The sequence below is a fragment of the Rhinatrema bivittatum genome, chromosome 1 (assembly GCF_901001135.1).
Source record: "Rhinatrema bivittatum chromosome 1, aRhiBiv1.1, whole genome shotgun sequence".
NCBI classification, from domain to species: domain Eukaryota; kingdom Metazoa; phylum Chordata; class Amphibia; order Gymnophiona; family Rhinatrematidae; genus Rhinatrema; species Rhinatrema bivittatum.
In genome coordinates, this window is record NC_042615.1 from 414,221,948 (window position 1) to 414,243,333 (window position 21,386).

The following is a 21,386-nucleotide window of genomic DNA, read 5'->3' on the forward strand; positions in this document are numbered from 1 at the left end:
TGAGTGAAAAACCTTTCTCCAATTAGTTTTAAATGTGCCACATGCTAACTTCATGGAGTGCCCCCTAGTCTTTCTATTATCCGAAAGAGTAAATAACTGATTCACATCTACCCGTTCTAGACCTCATGATTTTAAACACCTCTATCATATCCCACCTCAGCCGTCTCTTCTCCAAGCTGAAAAGTCCTAACCTCTTTAGTCTTTCCTCATAGGAGAGCTGTTCCATTCCCTTTATCATTTTGGTCACCCTTCTCTGTACCTTCTCCATCGCAATTATATCTTTTTTGAGATGCGGCGACCAGAACTGTACACAGTATTCAAGGTGCGGACTCACCATGGAGCGATACAGAGGCATTATGACATTTTCCGTTTTATTTACCATTCCCTTTCTAATAATTCCTAACATTCTGTTTGCTTTATTGAGTGCTGCAGCATACTGAACCAACAATTTCAATGTGTTATCCACTATGACGCCTAGATCTTTTTCTTGGGTTGTAGCACCTAATATGGAACCTAACATTGTGTAACTATAGCATGGTTTATTTTTCCCTATATGCATCACCTTGCACTTATCCACATTAAATTTCATCTGCCATTTTGATGCCCAATTTTCCAGTCTTACAAGGTCTTCCTGCAATTTATCACAATCTGCTTGTGATTTAACTACTCTGAATAATTTTGTATCATCTGCAATTTTAATTACCTCACTCGTCATATTTCTTTCCAGATCATTTATAAATATATTGAAAAGCACAGGTCCCACTACAGATTCCTGAGACACTCCATTGCCCAACCCCCTCCACAGAGAAAATTGTCCATGTATTCCTACTTTGTTTCCTGTCTTTTAACCAGTTCGTAATCCACGAAGGACATCGCCACCTATCCCATGACTTTTTACTTTTCCTAGAAGCCTCTCATGAGGAACTTTGTCAAACACCTTCTGAAAATCCAAATATACTACATCTACCGGTTTACCTTTACCTACATGTTTATTAACTCCTTCAAAAAAGTGAAGCAGACTTGTGAGGCAAAACTTGCATTGGGTAAAGCCATGCTGACTTTGTTCCATTAAACCATGTATTTCTATATGTTCTGTGATTTTGATATTTAGAACACTTTCCACAATTTTTCCTGGCACTGAAGTCAGGCTAACTGGTCTGTAGTTTCCAAGATCGCCCCTGGAGCCCTTTTTAAATATTGGGGTTACATTAGCCACCCTCCAGTCTTCAGGTACAATGGATGATTTTAAGGTTTAAAGGTTTAAGGTTTGTTTATTTTAATACCGTCATATCGGTAAAACCATAACTGTGAACAATAAATTAAGGCATGAGAATACAATAATAATAATGATCAATACATAAAACAAGTAATAAGAATAAAATAATCAATGATCAATGAAGCATCATAAAAGAGCATCATAAATACTTAAAATTAAACATTCAAATTAATAAAGTACAGGGGAAATAAAGTATTAAAAGTACAAAGTAACAATGTGCTACTTTAAGCCTAATGATAGGTTACAAATTTTTACTAATAGGTCTGAAATTTTATTTTTGAGTTCCTTCAGAGTCCTGGGGTGTATACCATCTGGTCCAGGTGATTTACTCGCTTTCGACGCTAAAGCATTATTCTCCTACGAATCGAATCTAACACAAACCAGCGTCCCATCTATCCCCAACGACCAAGCACAATCCAAAGCTGATGAACTGGCACTCTTCTTCCAAAGCAAAATCTCAAACCTCTTAACTCTTCTACCTCCATGTCCATCCTCCTCTCCCAGCTTATACCATCTCCCAAACAATGAGATTTCGCTTGAATCGTTTGAACCCACTACCGCTCTGGAGATTCAAACTCTGCTGAAGAAAATGAAACCCTCCACTCACCCCAACGACCAAATTCCAACTAAACTACTCCTGCTGATACCTGACACCATCTCCAAACCTCTGGCAGATATAATAAACTGCTCCTTATCACAAGGAATCTTCCCAGACGCCTTTAAACTCGCCTCTCTTAAACCTCTTCCAAAAAAAACCCTAGACCCCAATGAACCTAATAACTTCCGCCCTATTTCTAACTTACCTTTTATAGCCAAGATAATGGAGAAATTAGTCAACTCACAGCTATCTGATTATCTCGAAGATCACAAAATACTCCAATCTACCCAATACGGGTTCCGTAAGGCACGAAGCACCGAAACCCTACTCATCTCTGACTGACCACCTCATCATGGGATTGGACAAAGGACAATCCTTCTTGACCTCTCTGCGGCTTTCGATACTGTAAACCACTCCATCCTTCTCGACCGACTAGCAGACATCTGAATAACAGGAACTGCCTTTAGTTGGTTCAAATCTTTTTTAAGTAACAGAAGCTACAAAGTCAGAATCCACAACAAAGAGTCCCCTGGCATCAACTCCTCCCTAGGAGTTCCTCGGGGCTCCTCCTTGTCCCCCCACCTTTTCAATATATACCTACTACCCCTGTGCCAATTGCTAACCAACCTAAAACAAACACTTCTTATAAGCGGACGACATTCAAATCCTGATCCTAATAACAGAATCCATTACAAAAACAATCAAATACTGGGAAAATTGCCTCCAAGAGATCAAACTCCTCCTCTCTAGCCTAAACCTTATACTCAATCCAACCAAGACTGAAATCCTCCTCATCTCACCGGATGACAGCAATACACCTCAAAAGTCATTCAAGCTAGAGACTTGGGAGTATTAATCGACAACCAATTGAATCTAAAAACATTCATTAACAACACAACCAAGAATGGCTTCAATAAACTGCAAGTACTAAAAAGAATTAAACCTCTTCTTCACTTTCAAGACTTCAGAACGGTCCTCCAAGCTGTCCTATTCTCCAAGATAGACTACTGCAATTCCATTTTGCTAGGTCTACCCACCCTCATCAACCAAACCGCTTCAGATGCTTCAAAATGTGACAGCCAGAATACTGACAAACTCGGGCAAAAGAGAACATCTCCCCCATCCTAAAAAATCTTCACTGGCTGCCTATACGTTTTAGAATTATACACAAGTCCCTCACAATTATCCACAAAACCATCCACAATCAAGCACCTCTTAACCTTCAAATCCCACTCAGACTACACACCTCATCCAGACCGATCAGAGAGGCCTACAGATGATCCCTACACGCCCCTCCAACCAAAGCGACTCACTATATAACCACAAGAGAACGGGCCTTCTCTACAGCGGGTCCAACCATTTGGAATACTATTCCCCCTGAACTCAGCCAAGAACCCTGCCTACTGACTTTTAGAAAAAGGCTTAAGGCTTGGTTATTTCAGCAAGCCTTTACATAAATTCACTGATTCCAGGAGCTAAGGCCCCCAATTCACCACAATGAAGATTTCTAGAACTCGTAGAACACTCCAAATAACTGGCATTATTTTCAAGTTACCTATGCTCTGTCTTCTTCTTCCCCCAGTTTTGTTCACCCCTGTTTTATTTGTAACTTTTTACTTCTTTACTATGTTAATGTTTTTTAAGGTTATCGTTCCCCAGTTTTCTGTAAACCGACATGATATGACACTGTCATGAATGCCGGTATAAAAAAAGCATCAAATAAATAAATACTACTCTTCAGTCTACACCACTCTTCATCCTATACTAGGCCACACTGTCCATATTCTCTTTATAAACACAACAGATCTCAAGGTACTCAATTTCTAAGATAGCTTCAAGCTACTCACTTCCCCTTGTTGTTGGAGGAAACAGTAGGCCTTCACCCCTGTTTTCCAAGATCCAACCAGGCACAAGTTTCTCTTTTCTGGTCCTAACTGGTCCCTTTAGAGTTCCTTTTTTCTGATGTACTTTTTACTCTTAGATCCAAATTCCAATAACTTCACACTGGCTCCCTGAGATGCTATTGGAGTATCTCTGCCAACTCTCTCCTTTTTTTCCTGAAACCCGTAGAGAGGGTCCCTGCTGCTGCCTTCGCTTGGTGACTCTGGGGGGAGCCCCCGCCCTTGCTCTAAGAAGGGTTATATCCCCTTTCCAAAACAGAGCTCTAAAGGCTGAACCAGTCCGTCTGTCAAGAAATTCAGAACCATCCCTTGACCAGCAAATAACCTTTTGTTAACTGGAACCTTCTCTGCTCTTTTGTCCTCTCTAGTACTTCCCATGGGGTAAATCACATTAACCATAATACACTTTTCTGCACGTTACATGTTCCACTCAACATTACACACATGCTGCAATCCTCTCTGTGGTGCACAGGAGCCACAACAGTTTTATTGTTTTAGATAATATAGAAGACATTTTCAGTTTCCATACTGACATTACCAATTATTTCCCAAACTCCTTACCTGAAGTTAACTAAGAGGAGTATAATTTGTCTCCATTTTCAAGTTATCCCCCCAAATATACACATTTTATTGGGAATTCTGTACAGTTTCAAGTAGCATACCCAAACTGAGGAATTTTAAGATAAAATACAAAAAAGGATAATTTTTTATGCATATTAATGTCTTTTGTATGTAATTAAAAGGGCCTCAAAAATCTGAAAGCAGATGCGAGATAATGAAGAAATTGAAATGCCAGAAATAAAAGCAAGTTTGCTTACCGTAAACGGTGTTTCCATAGATAGCAGATGATTTAGCCATGCTGTATGGGAGCACGTCACAACCTTCGTAGGCGGAGCTTCCCTCAGTGAGTCACAGAGCTTGAACTCTGTGCATCTGCGCGATGTGTTCCCGCACGAATCAGCCATCTCTCCCTCAGTTCCTTTGTAGCCAAGATAGAACAAGTCGTTAAAGTCCTTTTTCTTTTTTCTTTTTGACTGTCTGGGGAGGAGGGCAGGAACGCATAGCTAAATCATCTGCTATTTACGGAAACACCGTTTACGGTAAGCAAACTTGCTTTTTCCCGTCGATAGCAGCTGATTTAGCCATGCTGTATGGGAGTCCCAAGCTATTGATGGTGACCTGCTAGTGTTTGTTGGAAAGTTCAGAACATCCATCCGTATGATGGTAGACAGTCTTATCAGGGTTGGAGGTTTGACAAGACTGCTGAACCCAGTGCAGTATCTGAAGCAGACTTATTGTAGACAGTAATGCAACGTGAATGTGTGTAAAGACCACTTCGCTGCTTTACAAATGTCCAATAGAGGTACCCTGAGGTGGGCGACCGATGCAGCTCTAATCTGATGCACTTTAGGCTTACTATCTAATTTTAAGGAATGTTAAGTGCAACAAAACTGGATGCATTGTGACAACCAGTTGGTTATTCATTTTGAAACTGGTTGTTCCGGCGTATTGGGATTGAAGGAAAGGAAAAGATAAGAAGGTCTAGTCTTAGAGTCCGTTCTCCGTTTATATTAAGCTAGAGCCCGCTTGCAGTCCTGTGAGTGCAATTGACGGTCTCTGTCTAGTAGTTGATGTTGTTTTGGTTTGAAGATTGGTAGGGTAATTGATTCAGATGGAACGCCAAAACCACCTTGGGTACAAAGGTTGGATGAGGGTGAAGAGTTACTTTGTCATGGAAGAATTCAAGGTATGGAGGTTAGTGAACTAATGCTTGAAGTTCGCTAACTTTGCGTGCTGATGTAATCGCCACCAGGAAAACCGTTTTCCAAGTCAGGTATTTTATATGGGAAGTGTCCAGGGGTTCACACAGAGATAGCATTAATTGCTCTAGAATGACATTCAAGTCCCAAGGGATTGGTGGTTTCAGTGTTGGTTCGCAGGTGGAGCAATCCACGCATGAATCTGGAGATTAGAGGGTGTTGTGAAATTGGAACCCCGTTGTTCGTGTAATGGAAAGCAGCAATAGCACTGATGTGTACACAAACAGATGATGTAGCCAGACCCGACTGATAGAGGTGATGTAAGTAGTGAAGAGTGTCTGTCGCCTCTGACAAGAAGGTGTTAAGTTTTCGGTGGTGGTACCACTGTGAATAACTGTGCCACTTCCCTTTATAATTACGTCTGGTGGAAGGCTTTCTGGAAGAAATAAGCGCACCCTCTATGTGGCTTGGAAGTGCAAGATGATTTAATATTTGCCTTTCAATCTCCATGCCATAGGTGAAGGGAATGATGCATCGGGTGGAGTAGAGTGCCTCCTTCCTGCGTTAGTAGATCTGGGTCGGTCCCCAGAGGCATTGGGGAGGCTATGGTAGACGGAGGAGATAGGCTTACCATGGCTGTCTTGGCCACGCTGGAGCTATTAGAATCATATCTGCTACATCTTGAATATACTTCTGAATTGTCCTTGAGATAAGAGGAATGGGAGGGTAAGCGTATAGTAGGCCCTCCGTCCATGGAATGAGAAAAGCATCTGGAGTGTATTGAAGTTTGCTGGGATAAATGGAACAAAAGCGAAGAACTTGCCTATTGTCCTCTGTCGCGAAGAGGTCTATGGTGGGATAGCCCCATTTGTGAAAGAGAGCTGTCACCACCTGCAGATTGAGCATCCATTCGTGTGGATAAAAGATTCTGCTGAGGCGGTCCGCTGTGGTATTGTCTAGGCCTGGTAAGTAGGTAGCCTGTAGAGATATGTTCATGGTCTCTGCCCAGTGAAGAATGCGAAGGGCTTCCAGACAGAGTCCATGAACCAGACCTGCCTACCTTGTTTATGTAGAACATGGCGACTTGGTTGTCCATGTAAACCATGAGTCGCTTACCTGCCACATGAGCAGAGAAGGTTTGGAGTGCATTCCAGATCCCCCGAAGTTCAAGTATAGAAACATAGAAACATAGAAACATAGAAATGACGGCAGAAGAATACCAAACGGCCCATCCAGTCTGCCCAGCAAGCTTCACATTTTTTTCTCATACTTATCTGTTTCTCTTAGCTCTTTGGTTCTATTTCCCTTCCACCCCCACCATTAATGTAGAGAGCAGTGATGGAGCTGCAACCAAGTGAAATATCAAGCTTGATTAGTTATGGGTAGTAGGGGAAGTAACCGCCGCAATAAGCAAGCTACACCCATGCTTATTTGTTTTACCCAGACTGTGTTATTCAGCCCTTATTGGTTGTTTTTCTTCTTCCCTGCCGTTGAAGCAGGGAGCTATGCTGGATATGCGTGTAGTATCAGTTTTTCTTCTCCCCTGCCGTTGAAGCAGAGAGCTATGCTGGATATGCGTGAAGTATCACTTTTTCTTCTCCCCTGCCGTTGAAGCAGGATATGCATTGAAAGTGAAGTATCAGGCTTATTTGGTTTGGGGTAGTAACCGCCGTAACAAGCCAGCTACTCCCCGCTTTGTGAGTGCGAATCCATTTTTCTTCTTCCCTTCTGTTGAAGCAGAGAGCTATGCTGGATATGCGTTAAGTATCAGTTTTTCTTCTCCCCTGCCGTTGAAGCAGAGAGCTATGCTGGATATGCGTGAAGTATCAGTTTTTCTTCTCCCCTGCCGTTGAAGCAGAGAGCTATGCTGGATATGCGTGAAGTATCAGTTTTTCTTCTCCCCTGCCGTTGAAGCAGGGAGCTATGCTGGATATGCGTGAAGTATCAGTTTTTCTTCTCCCCTGCTGTTGAAGCAGAGAGCTATGCTGGATATGCATTGAAAGTGAAGTATCAGGCTTATTTGGTTTGGGGTAGTAACCGCCGTAACAAGCCAGCTACTCCCCACTTTGTGAGTGTGAATCCTTTTTTCCACATTTCCTCTTGCTGTTGTAGCTTAGAGCGATGTTGGAGTCACAGAAACCATGTGTATGTTTATTGAATAAGGGTATTGTCTCCAGGCAGTAGCCGTCATTCTGGCTAGCCACCCACTCTTTATTGACGGCCTCTTGATTTTATGGATCCACAGTGTTTATCCCACGCCCCTTTGAAGTCCTTCACAGTTCTGGTCTTCACCACTTCCTTCGGAAGGGCATTCCAGGCATCCACCACCCTCTCCGTGAAGAAATACTTCCTGACATTGGTTCTGAATCTTCCTCCCTGGAGCTTCAAATCGTGACCCCTGGTTCTGCTGATTTTTTTCCTATGGAAAAGGTTTGTCGTTGTCTTTGGACAAGATTTATGTGGAGTTTTGATTCCTCGGGTGACCATAAACTGAGTTTTCAGATTGGTCAGATGTGTTCCCCAACCCTTTCTGGAGGCATCCGTGGTGAGTATCATCTGATAAGGAGGCGTCCTGAAAAGGGCTCCCGTGGAGAGATTGGATCGTGAGAGCCACCATCAAATGTCCTGCTTCATCATTGTGGTAATTCATACCCATGTTGATAAAGGTTGTTTGTACTGGCACCACTGGCTCTTGAGGCCCCATTGTAGTTGTTGCATGTGAAGCTTTGTGTGAGGGACAACATGAATGGCTGCTGCCATGTGGCCTAGCAGTTGGAGAACATGTCATGCCGAGGAACGACATGTCGTGCATGCGGTGTGCTAGACTCAAAGGGGTGCGAGACCTGTCCTGGGGCAGGTAAGCTCTGTTGTGTATGGTGTGTATTACTGCCCCAATGAATTGCAGCAGTTGAGTGGGCTGGAGATGTGATTTTTCGTAACTGATTATGAATCCCAGCTTGTGGAGACATTGTAACGTGGTAGTCGTGTGAGCTTTGAGTGTGACCGGGTTTGAAGCTACTATCAGCCAATCGTCCAGGTAAGGAAAGATTTAGATTGATTGTTGCCTGAGATGGGCCACCACTACCGCTAGACACTTGGTGAATACTCTGGGCGCTGAGGAAAGGCCAAATGGCAGTACTCTGTATTGGCAGTGAGTGTTCTGAACTCAAAAACACAGGAGGACGGGTGCATGGGAACACATCCAATCGTTCTGTTGCAGAACAGGAAGTATGTTCTTGAGAGAGGTCATTTTGAATTTCTCTCTCTGGATGTGTTTGTTGAGGTCTCGAAGATCGAGAATGGGTCGAAGACCACCTGATTTCTTGGAAATGAGGAAGTATGGGGAGTAGAATCCTTGATCCCTCTGAGGAGTTGGAAGTAGCTGGATGGATCAGTTTAGTAGGAGTTCCGAGACTTCCGTTTTTAAAGATGGTATCTGGTGCTCGAATCCTCGAAAAGGTGGTTTTTGAGGCAGAGGTGGTGGTGGTAATAAAGTTTAATTGGTAATCGTCCTTCATGATTTGTAGTACCCATCAATCCGAAGTGATGGATTCCCAACTGTTGTGATAGTACTGCAGGCGTCCCCTGATCTGTAGCGGTGATGATGGCTTCACCGACTTCAAAAAGCCAGGGGATGTTTTTGCAGGGGTGCTGAGCCCTGTCTGGATGGTTGCTGCTGACGGGAACATTGGCGAGGAAGCAAAGGTTGAGAAGACGACCTTGGTTGTGAGAATGGCTGTGTTCTGAAAGAGGAATAAGGTCGGAATTGACCCCTTGGGTATGATTTTCGTTGATAAGTTGTGATGTTCTTTTTGGAGGTAGCGTGGTACTCCGTAGGTGAGGTGAGAGACAGTACCACTAAGTTTTGTTCTTTTTAACTTAGAAACTATCTCCGCAAATTGGTCACCGAAAAGGTTTTGTGCTCTGCAGGGAATATTGGGCCAACTTTTCGTGGACATCGTCTCTTATCGCACTTGCGCGAAGCCAAGCTATGCAACGAGCTGCAATCACTGCCGAGAAAGTCCTTGCAGAGGTTTCGAAATTCTCATAGATGGAACGTAATAAATGATGTAAGCCTTCCTCTATATCAGTAAAGGGTTATAGCAATGAATTGTCTTCTGCAAGGCAGAGAGGCTGTAATTTCTGTAAGGACTCAAAGAGATATTGAGTAATGTAAAATTGGTGAGTACTTATTTTGGAGGATAGCATTGCTGAATGATATGATTTTTGCCCAAACTCGTCCAAAAATCTGTTGTCTTTACCAGGCAGCGTGTTGGCGTGAAGTTTGGGAATCTTTGCTTTAGACATTGCGGATTCCACAACTATTGAGTTGTGAGGAAGCTGAGCTGAGTTGTATATTAGCGAATTCCTCATACGGAATTTCAAATCCGTTTTCCTAGATGTGAAAGTGGTGGAAAACAGCATTTGCCACATTTTTTGAAGAACATTCTCTAAAACTGAATGTGGTGGTAAAGCAGTAGGTTCATGAGGCATGTCGAATATCTTTAAAATTTCAAGTGTTTCAGAACGGGGGTCTGACACTTTCCCTGTTTCCACATTGAGGAGTGCCCCCACTTTCTCAATAAATTTCAAGTACGTGAGGTCCTCCGGTGGGGAGTAGGGGTCTGGTAAGGTGTCCAGTGGGTCTAACGGTAGGCCCATTGAGGAACTGGGTGACAAGGCCGATGTGATTGTCGATTCCAGGTTGTAAGGCTGATCTGGAACAGGAGTGGTAGGAATATGTTCACCTACGGGGGATCTCCCCTGAGAAGATGGTGGTGGAGAATCTTGTGGTGGAATATTCATTCCTTGCATGGATTCTAGGTCATTGAAAAATGTAGATAATGCTTGAGAGATTCGAGACATGGCCTTTGATGCCAAAGCACCTCTAGGTGTAATAGTGTGACCTGCCGTGGAAGGAGGGTGGGTAGGAAGTACCGCCAATAGAATGTCTTTAGCATGTGCACCTTTCAACGGTTGAAAATCATGGGAAGGTTTTTGTTTCTTAGTCAACGGTTCTTGCAAAATCGGGGAATGACTTCTCCGTTTGGAAACCGATGACATATCGGAATAGATGGAACTCGCTTTTGACGACAGAGAAGGCGAATCAGAGAGACACTCTACATCTATATCTGTGTACGTTGCTCGAGAATGAAACGAGTGACCAGAGTGTACTGATGTTGTTGGCTTGTCCTTGTGCCCACGGTGACTGAGATTTTGGTGAAGGAGATGCGTATGAATGGCATGGTTCTTGCAGGGAATGCGCCGTAAGGTGTTTGTGATGATGCATCTTTTCCTTGTGTTTTAATGAAGGTGTAAGCGTAGAAGGTGTCATAGGATCCAAATGCATCGATAGCTTCGCAAACGGCGCATGATGCGTCGATGGCATCATGGATGGTGCATTTGTGGGAATGTGTGCCAATGTGGGAAAATGTCCCACATTGGCACACATTCCCACAAATGCACCACATTGGCACACATTGCAAGTAGACTTGTGCATATGTGTGCATATTGTGCATATGTGTGCATATGTGTGTGCCAATATGTGCATATTGTGCATATGTGTGCATATGTGTGTGCCAATATGTGCATATTGTGCATATGTGTGCATATTGGAGGACATGGCGCAGGTTCGATTTGCTTCGCACATCGAACCTGCGCCATGTCCTCCAATATGACGGCGCAGTGCGATGCGAAGAGCCGGGGACAGATCCCTGTGACCCGGATGACGCAGAAGGTCTTTGTTTTACATTAGGGGGGAGTTATATTCGACCCCTTTTTTGCTTGTTTGGGTGCTGTAGGTGAAGGATACCTGGGCCCCCATCTGTGCTAGGCCTTGTGGCTTCTCCCGTGGTCCCAGGGAGAAGGCCCTTTTGTGGTGAGCCGGGCGAAGACTGCGTCGACGGGATTTGGGCATTTGAGCCCGATGTTCTTAGCCGGTCTATGCATTCCGCTCGTTGCCGGCGCGCTCGGGGGGAAATCCTTCCGCAATCACGACTAGATCCCTGGTCGTGATCGGGCCTGAGGCAAATATAAGTAATTATAATAAGTCCATCCATGATGGACATAATTTTCCCACATTGGCAGTATTTGAAACCGGAAGGTTTCAGTGCCATTTTGATGAGAAAAAAAAAAAATCGCTAAAAAAATCGCGAAAAAACGGGTTGAGAAAAAAAATTTTTACTGAGAGAAAAAGCCCGCGTGCGTTCGGCCCGCAGAAAAAAAGAAACTGAGGGAGAGATGGCTGATTCGTGCGGGAACAAACCGCGCAGATGCACAGAGTTCAAGCTCTGTGACTCACTGAGGGAAGCTCCGCCTATGAAGGTCGCGACGCGCTCCCATACAGCATAGCTAAATCAGCCTGCTATCGACGGGAAAATCACTAGACCATAATGTAGCTACAAAGGAAAAGTACTTTCTACTTAGATATGAAAGAAAATAACTTATTAAAAACATAACAGCTTTCTTTCACCAGTACAGTATTCAGTATACCAAATAAACATGTGAATTTTAACCTACTTTTGTGGGGCAGGACATATGCTTTGATTTTTACTATAAGTTATCACATGCTCCTTCCTGCTGGTACAGTTTTAACTGTGAAGCTGGTACATAATTTGATCCTCTACTTTTGAAAATCAAAGTAAGCATTAGGCTACAAAAAATAAAGTTTAATTCTTTTCTAGCAATATGAAAAGTAGAGGCATCACAGATAAATTCGGTATCTTCAATTCTATTCAGCCAAGACCAAAGACAACTCTCTCAATCACAGCAAAGTTACCGGGTTTTTATCCTGGTCCTGCAAGAGCTAAAACAGCAGCACAGAGATATATTATATTGTTCTGTTATACAGCACAAAGGATAAGCTAAGCCTTTTATGGAAATCAAATTTATTTATGTTCTTATAATTCAATGTAGGATGCTTCAAGTAAACATCTAGGACAAACACATGGTTTTCATTAAGCCAACATTGTATATCTGTTTTAATAATACATACAGGTGTGCAAGCACTCCGTTACAGTTGTAGCATCAATAAGATATCCGCTGCAAAGACGACATGTAATATGAGCATTAATGTCCCAAAGTTTTATCTTCCTGGTCAGCATCTTTGGTGTCTGGAAAAGCAAGCATAAAACAAATATCCCTTGGGTTAAATAATCTTTTGCCACTTATTTAACTTCTATAACCAAGATACAGCATTAAGTACACATTTCCACATCCTGTAAACACAAATTCAGCAAACTTCATAGGAAAACATGTGAGACTTTCTGGAAGCAGATGCAATCATTGGAAGGCAAATAATTCATTGAATCTCTCTGCTATGGCATTTTTCTCCCTTAGTGCCTCTTAACCCTTCTATTACCTAATAGTTAAATTAGTTCCCTCGCAGGCTTTTTGCTTCAAATGTACCTGAAAGCTTTTATTATGCGTTTTTGATTCTACAGCAAGCTTCTTTTCAAATTCTGTCTTTGCTTTATATCTAACTTGCCAGTGCTTATGCTTTTCATGTTTTCTTCATTTGGATCCCTTTTACATTTTTTGAAAGATGTACTTTTGGCTAGAATAGCCTCTCTCACCACCTTTTAACTATGCCAGCAGTTGTTTGTCCTTCCTTCCACCATTTCTTTTTAATGAATGGAATATATCTGGTCTGAGCTTCCAAGACGGTATTCCTAACAAACTCTTGTTAACATCACAAGGCTTATAAAACAACAAAGTAAAACCTTTAACAATAGTGAGAAAAACAGGTTTAAATATTTGTTTTTAATAATTTGTCCCTCCCATTCCCAGCTCCCAATAGAACCCTGCACACTCATCAACCCAATCCCTTCCCATCCTAGCTCAGACATGATTAATTCCATTGCACCAAGTACCCTAAACCTCCAAACAATTTACATGTGTTATTTGACAACTGGTCATGAAAGACTTTCCACATCTGTACATATTTTTCATCCACCTTATGCGACAATAAAACATCCAACCTTTCCAGTTTTATCTTGTCATAATGTAGGAGAGGATGGGCTGTTATCTTCCAATTTCTTAGAAAGCACTTATGTGCAAGCAAGAAAGCTAACAAACTGTTTCACAATCTGGTAGCATATTGTTTCCTGTGATAAGGCAATGGGTAATAAACATAGCCCCTGAAATGGAATGGCCATCCTTTAAGAATGGAAAGATTATTAGACCAAAACTTTAATTTATGACATAAGAGGTAATTATGGACTAAATTGCACTGAGTAATCTCACATTTAGTACAAATATCTGAAATATATGATTTTAATTTATGATGTTTAACATTATTTGTGCAACAATGATGGATATGCTTAAATCACATCTCTCTCAGGTCAGCATCCATGGGGATTTGTGTGCACCTCAAACATTTTTTGGACTTATGCTACTTGAATTTCCTGACCCAACTCATACAGCCAATATAAGGCAAAACCACAAAGTACCTCTGAGGTAATCTTAAATTCGCTGATTATACCAACCAGATATGATTATTTTCCCCATTCCTGCCTGTACCAATAAAGTGTAAATTTTCCTACTGCAAATGTAGCCAAGTTAATTTTAAGCTTTGAATATAATGCCTTACCTGAAGAAAGGCAAAGAATTATTTCAGTGCAACATGAAAAACATACTACAAGGTTTTAAAATCAGAGTATACCAGATTCTTCATTAAAAAAAATTCTTAACTACTCTCAATCCCTTATTGCACCATTCAGACAAAAACATCAAACTCTCATAGATCAGTAAATATATAGACAGTCCCACTTAGTCTCCACAGTTTGCGTATCGCTTTCCAAGACATAGTAGCGGACCTGAGAAAAATGTTCTTTTTACCTTGTAATGGCCATTCCTTTACCAGAAGTTGTACCAATCCCAATGGAGAGTAGGGAAACAGCATCCACCAATTTAAAATCATAATTATATTCTCTCTCAATCCATTCCCACATGAACCGCATTTTACACACAATATTATATACTCTAAGATCATGTTAGTTGTTCCCCCAAATCCATGGGATGCATCAATATTTCTAGAAGTCTGGCCCTTTTCTAATGCAAAATAAATTTGATAGAGACTTTAGAGCACCCATATCCATCCTAGAAACCCAACAAGGCAACATCAGTAAATATAACAATTTAGGCAGGCCACTATTTTAAACATCGCACATTGCCCCAGCAATGACACTGGCAGGTTAAGCTATAAAGTAAGCAGGCCACAAATAGATTCAATCATTCCCCAATATTAACCTTGTAAAGGTTGGAGAATTCCTTGGGTATCCATAAAGCAAAATTGCTTACCTTGTAATAGGTGTTATCCCAGGACAGCAGGATGTAGTCTGCACATATGGGTGACGTCATTGATGGAGCCCTATCACGGAAAACTGTCAAAGTTTCTAGAAACTTTTGACTGGCATCCTGAGCCCACTGAGCATGCCCAGCATGCCATGATATTCTCAGCCACAAGGGTCTCCCCCTTCAGCCTCGTATGTAGCAATAAGCTTCAGCAAAAATAAAATAATAAAACGTATCGGACCCAACTCCACGGGGTGGCGGGTGGGTTTCATTAGGGCTACATCCTGCTGTCCTGGGATAACACCTATTACAAGGTAAGCAATTTTGCTTTATCCCAGGACAAGCAAGATGCTAGTCCTCACATATGGGTGATTAGCAAGCTATAGGCTGAATCAGTTTGTAAAGGACCAACAGTGAAGAACTGTTGGAAAAATTGATGCAGCATGAAATCATAGCAGGTTGGATGTAGGAGGAGTTGGGATTATACTGGAAACAAGTTCTTTAAGACAGATTGTCCATAGGCTAAATCTTGTCATCCTTCTTTGTCCAAGCAGTAATGAGCTGCAAAGGTGTGAAGAGAGCTCCATGTTGCAGCTTTACATATGTCGAGAACTGGCACTGAACGATAGTGTGCCACTGAGGTTGACATTGCTCTTACTGAATGTGCTTTTACTTGCCCTTGGAGAGGAAGGCCTGCTTTTGCATAACAGAACTCTATACAGTCTGCTAGCCAGTTGGTGAGAGTGTGCTTGCCCACTGGATTACCCAGTTTGTTTGGATCAAATGAAACAAAGATCTGAGTGGATTTCCTATGGACTGCAGTGCGGTCTAAGTAGTGTGCTAGCACACGCTTACAGTCCAAACAGTGTCAGGCCAAGATGGAACGTTTGCTTATAATCAGGCAGACAATATACTGTGCTCAGCTAAGAGGGCAGGTTTACACACGCTTGAACATGCATCCAAAATCCTTCATGCAATAAGGGGATTAATGTCCAAAACTCATGTCCAAACCAGTGTGTAGCTAATAGTGTTGATGTAAATTCATGTTGATGAGGCTATCAGATATTTTCCCCGGATGCAAAAACAAAAAAATGTACGCCCAATGTAAACACTTTTATTCTCAAACATTAACACCTGCCCAGGAGAAGTTGTTAATGTTAACAGAAAAGCAGAAAATACTGCTTTTCTGTAGTTCCGTCAACTTAATGTCATAGCGATATTAAGTCGGAGGAAATGAAAAAAAGGGAAAAAGGAAAAATAATTTTAAAAAGTCGCCAGTGGTCAGGTTAGGAAAACAGATGCTTGTAAAACTGATCGTCCATTTTCCTAAGCTGCACTGATAGCCACCTCTCATGGGCACCCAACAAGGAGATGCTAGGGATGCACAATTTTCCCTAGCGCCTTCTTTTTATCACAGCAGCCCATGTAAATATTAAATTGGGCACCCGGGAGAGGTATATCAGCATGCATTAAGAGAATGAGCGCTCAATCATGAGTCTGCATGCGCGAGGCCATTTGCTCCCTTGCCTATACAATAGCATATCTGTAGCATGCATCGTACAGAATAAAAGCAACAGGACTGCTAGTATCAAACGCCAATATGCACTATTTGGGTGCACTCAGTGTACGCTCTGAAATATGCATTTGTGTGGTAAGGAAGTTAATTACGAACCCATCACCCCCAGACACAGTTATAGACAGAGGCTACAAGAGCATGTCACTCACTCACACATCTGATAGGAAAGTGTGGCTTACAGAATACCTCCAGCACTTTGGTTACTTACTGAGGACCTATTTTGTAGTTCCTGGCTTATTCGTCATCAACCATCAATGTCTGTGCCAGGCTTGTCCCTGCCTGCTAATAAGGTTGCCAGAGTCATAACTCCTCATAGAAGATTGGATAAATTTGGCAGGCTGACAGACATCTGTCAGAAGCATATATGCTTACAGAATAGCCCTAGTTACAGACATGGACACCTCCATGTCTCAGATTTTATTTTATTTATTTAACATTTTTTATATACCGAGGTTCTAGAGATAGAATCACTAAGCACTTCGGTTTACAGACAACATAAGAAATGACTGACGAGAGTCTTACAAAGAACAGGAGATAAGAACTGGGACATAAACAATAATAATTCGTAAAGACTTAAAATCCTTAAGTAACAGAGTTAGTATAAAATGGTAGTCAATACATGTAACAGATGCCCCAAAATGCTTGTCTTCTACCTTACAACAATGAAAGTGCAGAAAACATCAATGCCTACCACATGATACTTCTGGAAGTAGTTGGCCTATACATTTTTCACAATGGCAGGCATCAGAAAGAACCTTGGTGTTGGCTCATGAGTTCATCAACTAACACCTAATCTAGCCTTAATGCTATGCACTGAGCTGATGAGTGACAGTCTATCAGCACATCTGCCTGGGTCTCAGTATCCAATAAGTCCAAAACGTTCAAACACCATAGGCACCTACTATGTTGACCACAAGTAATGGCAGCCATGCAGACAGGTAAAGGCCTCCAACCTGATATGACCTGAAAGGTCGCAAGTCTACTTGGACAATGACCATTCTGCAAATTTGTCTCCCCTGGAGTCCTCAGCCTATGTGCTTTAAGGGTGGCCATAGATAAGATAGCAAATGTTGCTTACCTGATGTAACAGGTGTTCTCACAGGACAGCAGGATGTTAGTCCTCACAAATGGGTGACATCGAGGATGGAGCCCAACCACGGAAAACTTCTGTCAAAGTTTCTGGAACTTTGACTGGCCCCTACTGGGCATGCCCAGCACGGCGAGGTGGCAGGCGGGTTTCGTGAGGACTAACATCCTGCTGTCCTGTGAGAACACCTGTTACATCAGGTAAGCAACATTTGCTTTCTCACAGGACAAGCAGGATGGTTGTCCTCACAAATGGGTGAGTACCGAGCTGAGGATGTCCGAACGTGCACCAAAAGTACCCAACGGCGTGCAAAAGGCACAACAACTGGGGTGGAATTTGGTAGAGGACATCCGCACCCCACCGGGTAGGCGGAAGGGTGTTGGTACGTCATGTTGGAAAAAGGTTACGCAAGACAGATTGGCCAAAGATGGAATCCTGTCTTCCAGCTTTGTCCAAACAGTAGTGGGCTGCAAACGTATGGAGAGAACTCCAGGTAGCAGCCCTGCAGATGTCAGGAAGCGGCACCGATCGAAGGTGTGCTACTGAAGTCGCCATGGCCCTCACAGAGTGTGCCTTAACACGGTCATGAAAGGGAATGCCAGCTTGCTGATAGCAGAAAGAGATGCAGTCCGCCAACCAGGAGGAAAGAGCCTGCTTACCCACAGGTTGCCCTAACTTGTTAGGATGGAAAGTGACGAATAATTGATTGCTCTTCCTGTGGGCAACTGTACGGTCTAGATAGAAAGCTAGAGCACGTTTACCGTCCAGGGTATGCAGAGTCTGTTCCCCGGAGTTGGAGTGGGGCCTGGGAAAGAAAATAGGTAGTATGATGGATTGATTAATATGAAAGTCCGAGACTACCTTAGGTAAGAATTTAGGGTGAGTGCGGAGTACTGCCCGGTCCTGCAGGAGTTTAGTGTAGGGCGGATAGGTAACTAGGGCCTGTAATTCACTAACCCTGCGAGCTGAAGTGATAGCTAGAAGAAAAATCACTTTCCATGTGAGATATTTAAGGTCACAGGAGTGAAGAGGTTCGAAGGGTGGTCTCATAAGGCGACCAAGAACCAGATTAAGGTCCCAAGATGGGGCCGGCGGACATAAAGGTGGCTTCAAATGGAGCAGGCCTTTAAGAAAGCGTGTTACAAGGGGTTGTACTGAAATAGGGACACCCCCGATACCTTTATGGAAGGCGGCTACCGCACTGACATGCATTCTAATGGAAGAGGTCTTTAGACCTGATTCTGACAAATGCCAAAGATAGTCCAAAAATTTAGGAATTGGACAGGAAAGGGGATCAAGGGGCTGAGAAGTGCACCATGATGTGTACCTTTTCCATTTATAGGAGTAAGATTTTCTTGTGGAAGGCTTTCGTGAAGCAATGAGGACACGAGAAACTGAATCCAATAGGTTAAGTGGTTGGACTAACCTTTCAACATCCATGCCGTCAGGGACAAGGCTTGGAGATTGGGATGGAGGAGGCATCCGTCGTTTTGAGTGATCAGATGCGGGTCCTTTCCCAAGGGAATGTGTCTGCGGATGGAGAGATCCTGGAGTATGGGAAACCACATTTGGCGTGGCCAGTGCGGTGCTATCAGGATCATGGTTCCCTTGTCCTGACGTAGCTTCACAAGAGTCTTCGATAGAAGAGGAAGTGGAGGGAATGCATAAAGCAGACCGTTTGACCACGGGAGGGAGAATGCATCCCTGGGCCGAGAGTGATGAGTCCGAATGAGAGAGCAGTAATTGGCCACTTTGTGGTTCTGAGGGGACGCAAAGAGGTCTATGTGGGGATAACCCCATTTCTGGAAGAGAGAGGTCGCTACCAAGGGAATGAGTGACCACTCGTGTGGTTGGAAGACACGGCTCAGCTGGTCTGCCAAGACATTTTCTACCCCCGGCAAGTAGGTGGCCCTGAGGTACATCGAACGGGAGAGGGCTTCTGCCCAAATCTGCGCAGTTTCCTGACAGTGAAGGAAGGAGCCTGTGCCTCCCTGCTTGTTGATGTACCACATGGCCACCTGATTGTCCGTCTGAATCAAGATTATGTGATTTGATAAGCAATCTTGAAAAGCTCGGAGAGTGTATCAGATTGCTCGAAGCTCCAGGAAATTTATCTGGTGTTTGGCTTCCTTTAGAGACCAGAATCCTTGAGTTTGTAAATTGTTTACGTGGGCTCCCCAGCCGACATTGGAAGCGTCGGTGGTGAGGATTATTTGAGGATCTGGTAGATGAAAGGGTAAGCCTTGGAGGAGGTTGGATTGATTTGTCCACCAGGCAAGAGACAATCGGAGAGCATCGGTGATGCGAACAATGGTCGACAGAGGCTGTGTGGCTTGAATCCATTGTGATTTCAGAGTCCACTGCATGACTCTCATGGCTAGACGGGCCATTGGAGTCACATAAACTGAAGAGGCCATGTGTCCCAGTAGAATGAGGAATTGACGAGCTGTTGCTGTGGGTTGAGAATGCAACTGGCAAGCTAGGGACACCAGGGTTTGGACACGTTGATGAGGAAGGAAGGCTTTTGCCTGTAAGGTGTCCAAGTCTGCTCCAATGAAGGATAAGGTTTGAGATGGGAGTAAGTAAGATTTCTCGTAGTTGACAAGAAATCCCAGAGAAACTAGAGTTCGAATTGTCAGGGTCAGGGAGGACCAAGCGATTTGCTGGGTTGGGGCCCTGATCAACCAATTGTCCAAGTAGGGGTAGACATGGACGCCTTCCTTCCTGAGGAACACTGCAACCACTACGAGACATTTGGTGAAAACTCGTGGTGCGGATGCTAAACCAAATGGGAGCACTCGGTATTGATAGTGGTTTTGGCCTACTAGAAATCGGAGGTATTTGCGATGAGATTGAGTTATCGCAATGTGGGTATAAGCGTCCTTGAGGTCTAGAGAGCAGAGCCAGTCCTCTCTTTGCAGCATAGGGAGAAGCGAGCCCAGGGTTACCATCTTGAACTTTTCTTTGTGAAGGTACTTGTTGAGGGCCCATAGATCCAGGATTGGTCGAAGTCCTCCTGACATTTTTGGGATCAGAAAGTACCTGGAATAGAACCCTAGTCCTTGTTGGGACAGAGGAACGGGTTCTATAGCGTTGGACTGGAGGAGAAGAGAAACTTCCTGCTCTAGAAGAGCAGAGTGGTCGGTAAGTCTCCACGCTTGCAGAGGTGGAGAGTCCGCAGGAAGAGTTAGAAAGTTTAGATGGTAACCTTGTGCAATTATCGCTAGCACCCAATGATCTGTGGTGATGTGATGCCATTTTTCTGTAAAGTGGCTTAGTCGACCTCCTACTGGTATGTTTGGTAGAGGGATTAGGCATCTGCTCTCTAATTGAAAGTCAAAACCCCGACGCAAGGCCTTGTTGCGGAGCTGGTGTGGGTTTTTGCTTTCGAGGTTGACGAGGCTGAGGCTTTTGATACAGCCTCGTTGACCTGGACTTGATGTGTGGGGGATAATACTTCCGTGGACGGAAGAATGACTTTTTAGGTTCCTTCTTAAATGGTTGTTTAGAAGGGAAGTCAGAAGGAATCGATGAGAGCTGTTTAAGGGTCTCATGATGATCCTTTAATTCAGCAACTATTTGTTGAATTTGCTCACCAAACAAATTATCCCCTAAACAGGGCAGGTCGGAGAGCCTGTCCTGAACCTCCGGGCGAAGGTCAGAAGACTTTAGCCAAGCCCAGCGTCTTGCCGAGATGGCTGTAGCAGACAGTCTAGTGGAAGCATCAAAGATGTCATAAGATGTTCGTATCCCATGCTTTCCAGCTTCAAAACCTTTAAGTACAAGGGTTTGAAGGTGTTGTTGGAATTGTTCTGGTAAAGTATCTGAAAATTCTTGTATCTGCTTAAAAATGACCCTGTTGTATTGGGTCATATACAGCTGATAAGAAGCTAT

General features: G+C 43.3%; 1 protein-coding gene across 9 annotated transcripts in view; it reads right to left on the reverse strand.

Moving 5' to 3' along the window:
* PCGF3 (polycomb group ring finger 3) overlaps positions 1–21,386 on the reverse strand; it is a 533,880-nt gene that overhangs the window by 358,369 nt on the left and 154,125 nt on the right. For all 9 annotated transcript variants that reach the window (XM_029602723.1, XM_029602678.1, XM_029602733.1 and 6 more), the window contains one exon: positions 12,530–12,647. In XM_029602723.1, coding sequence (XP_029458583.1) covers positions 12,530–12,647 — 118 coding nt within the window. The remainder of the gene's footprint in view (positions 1–12,529; positions 12,648–21,386) is intronic.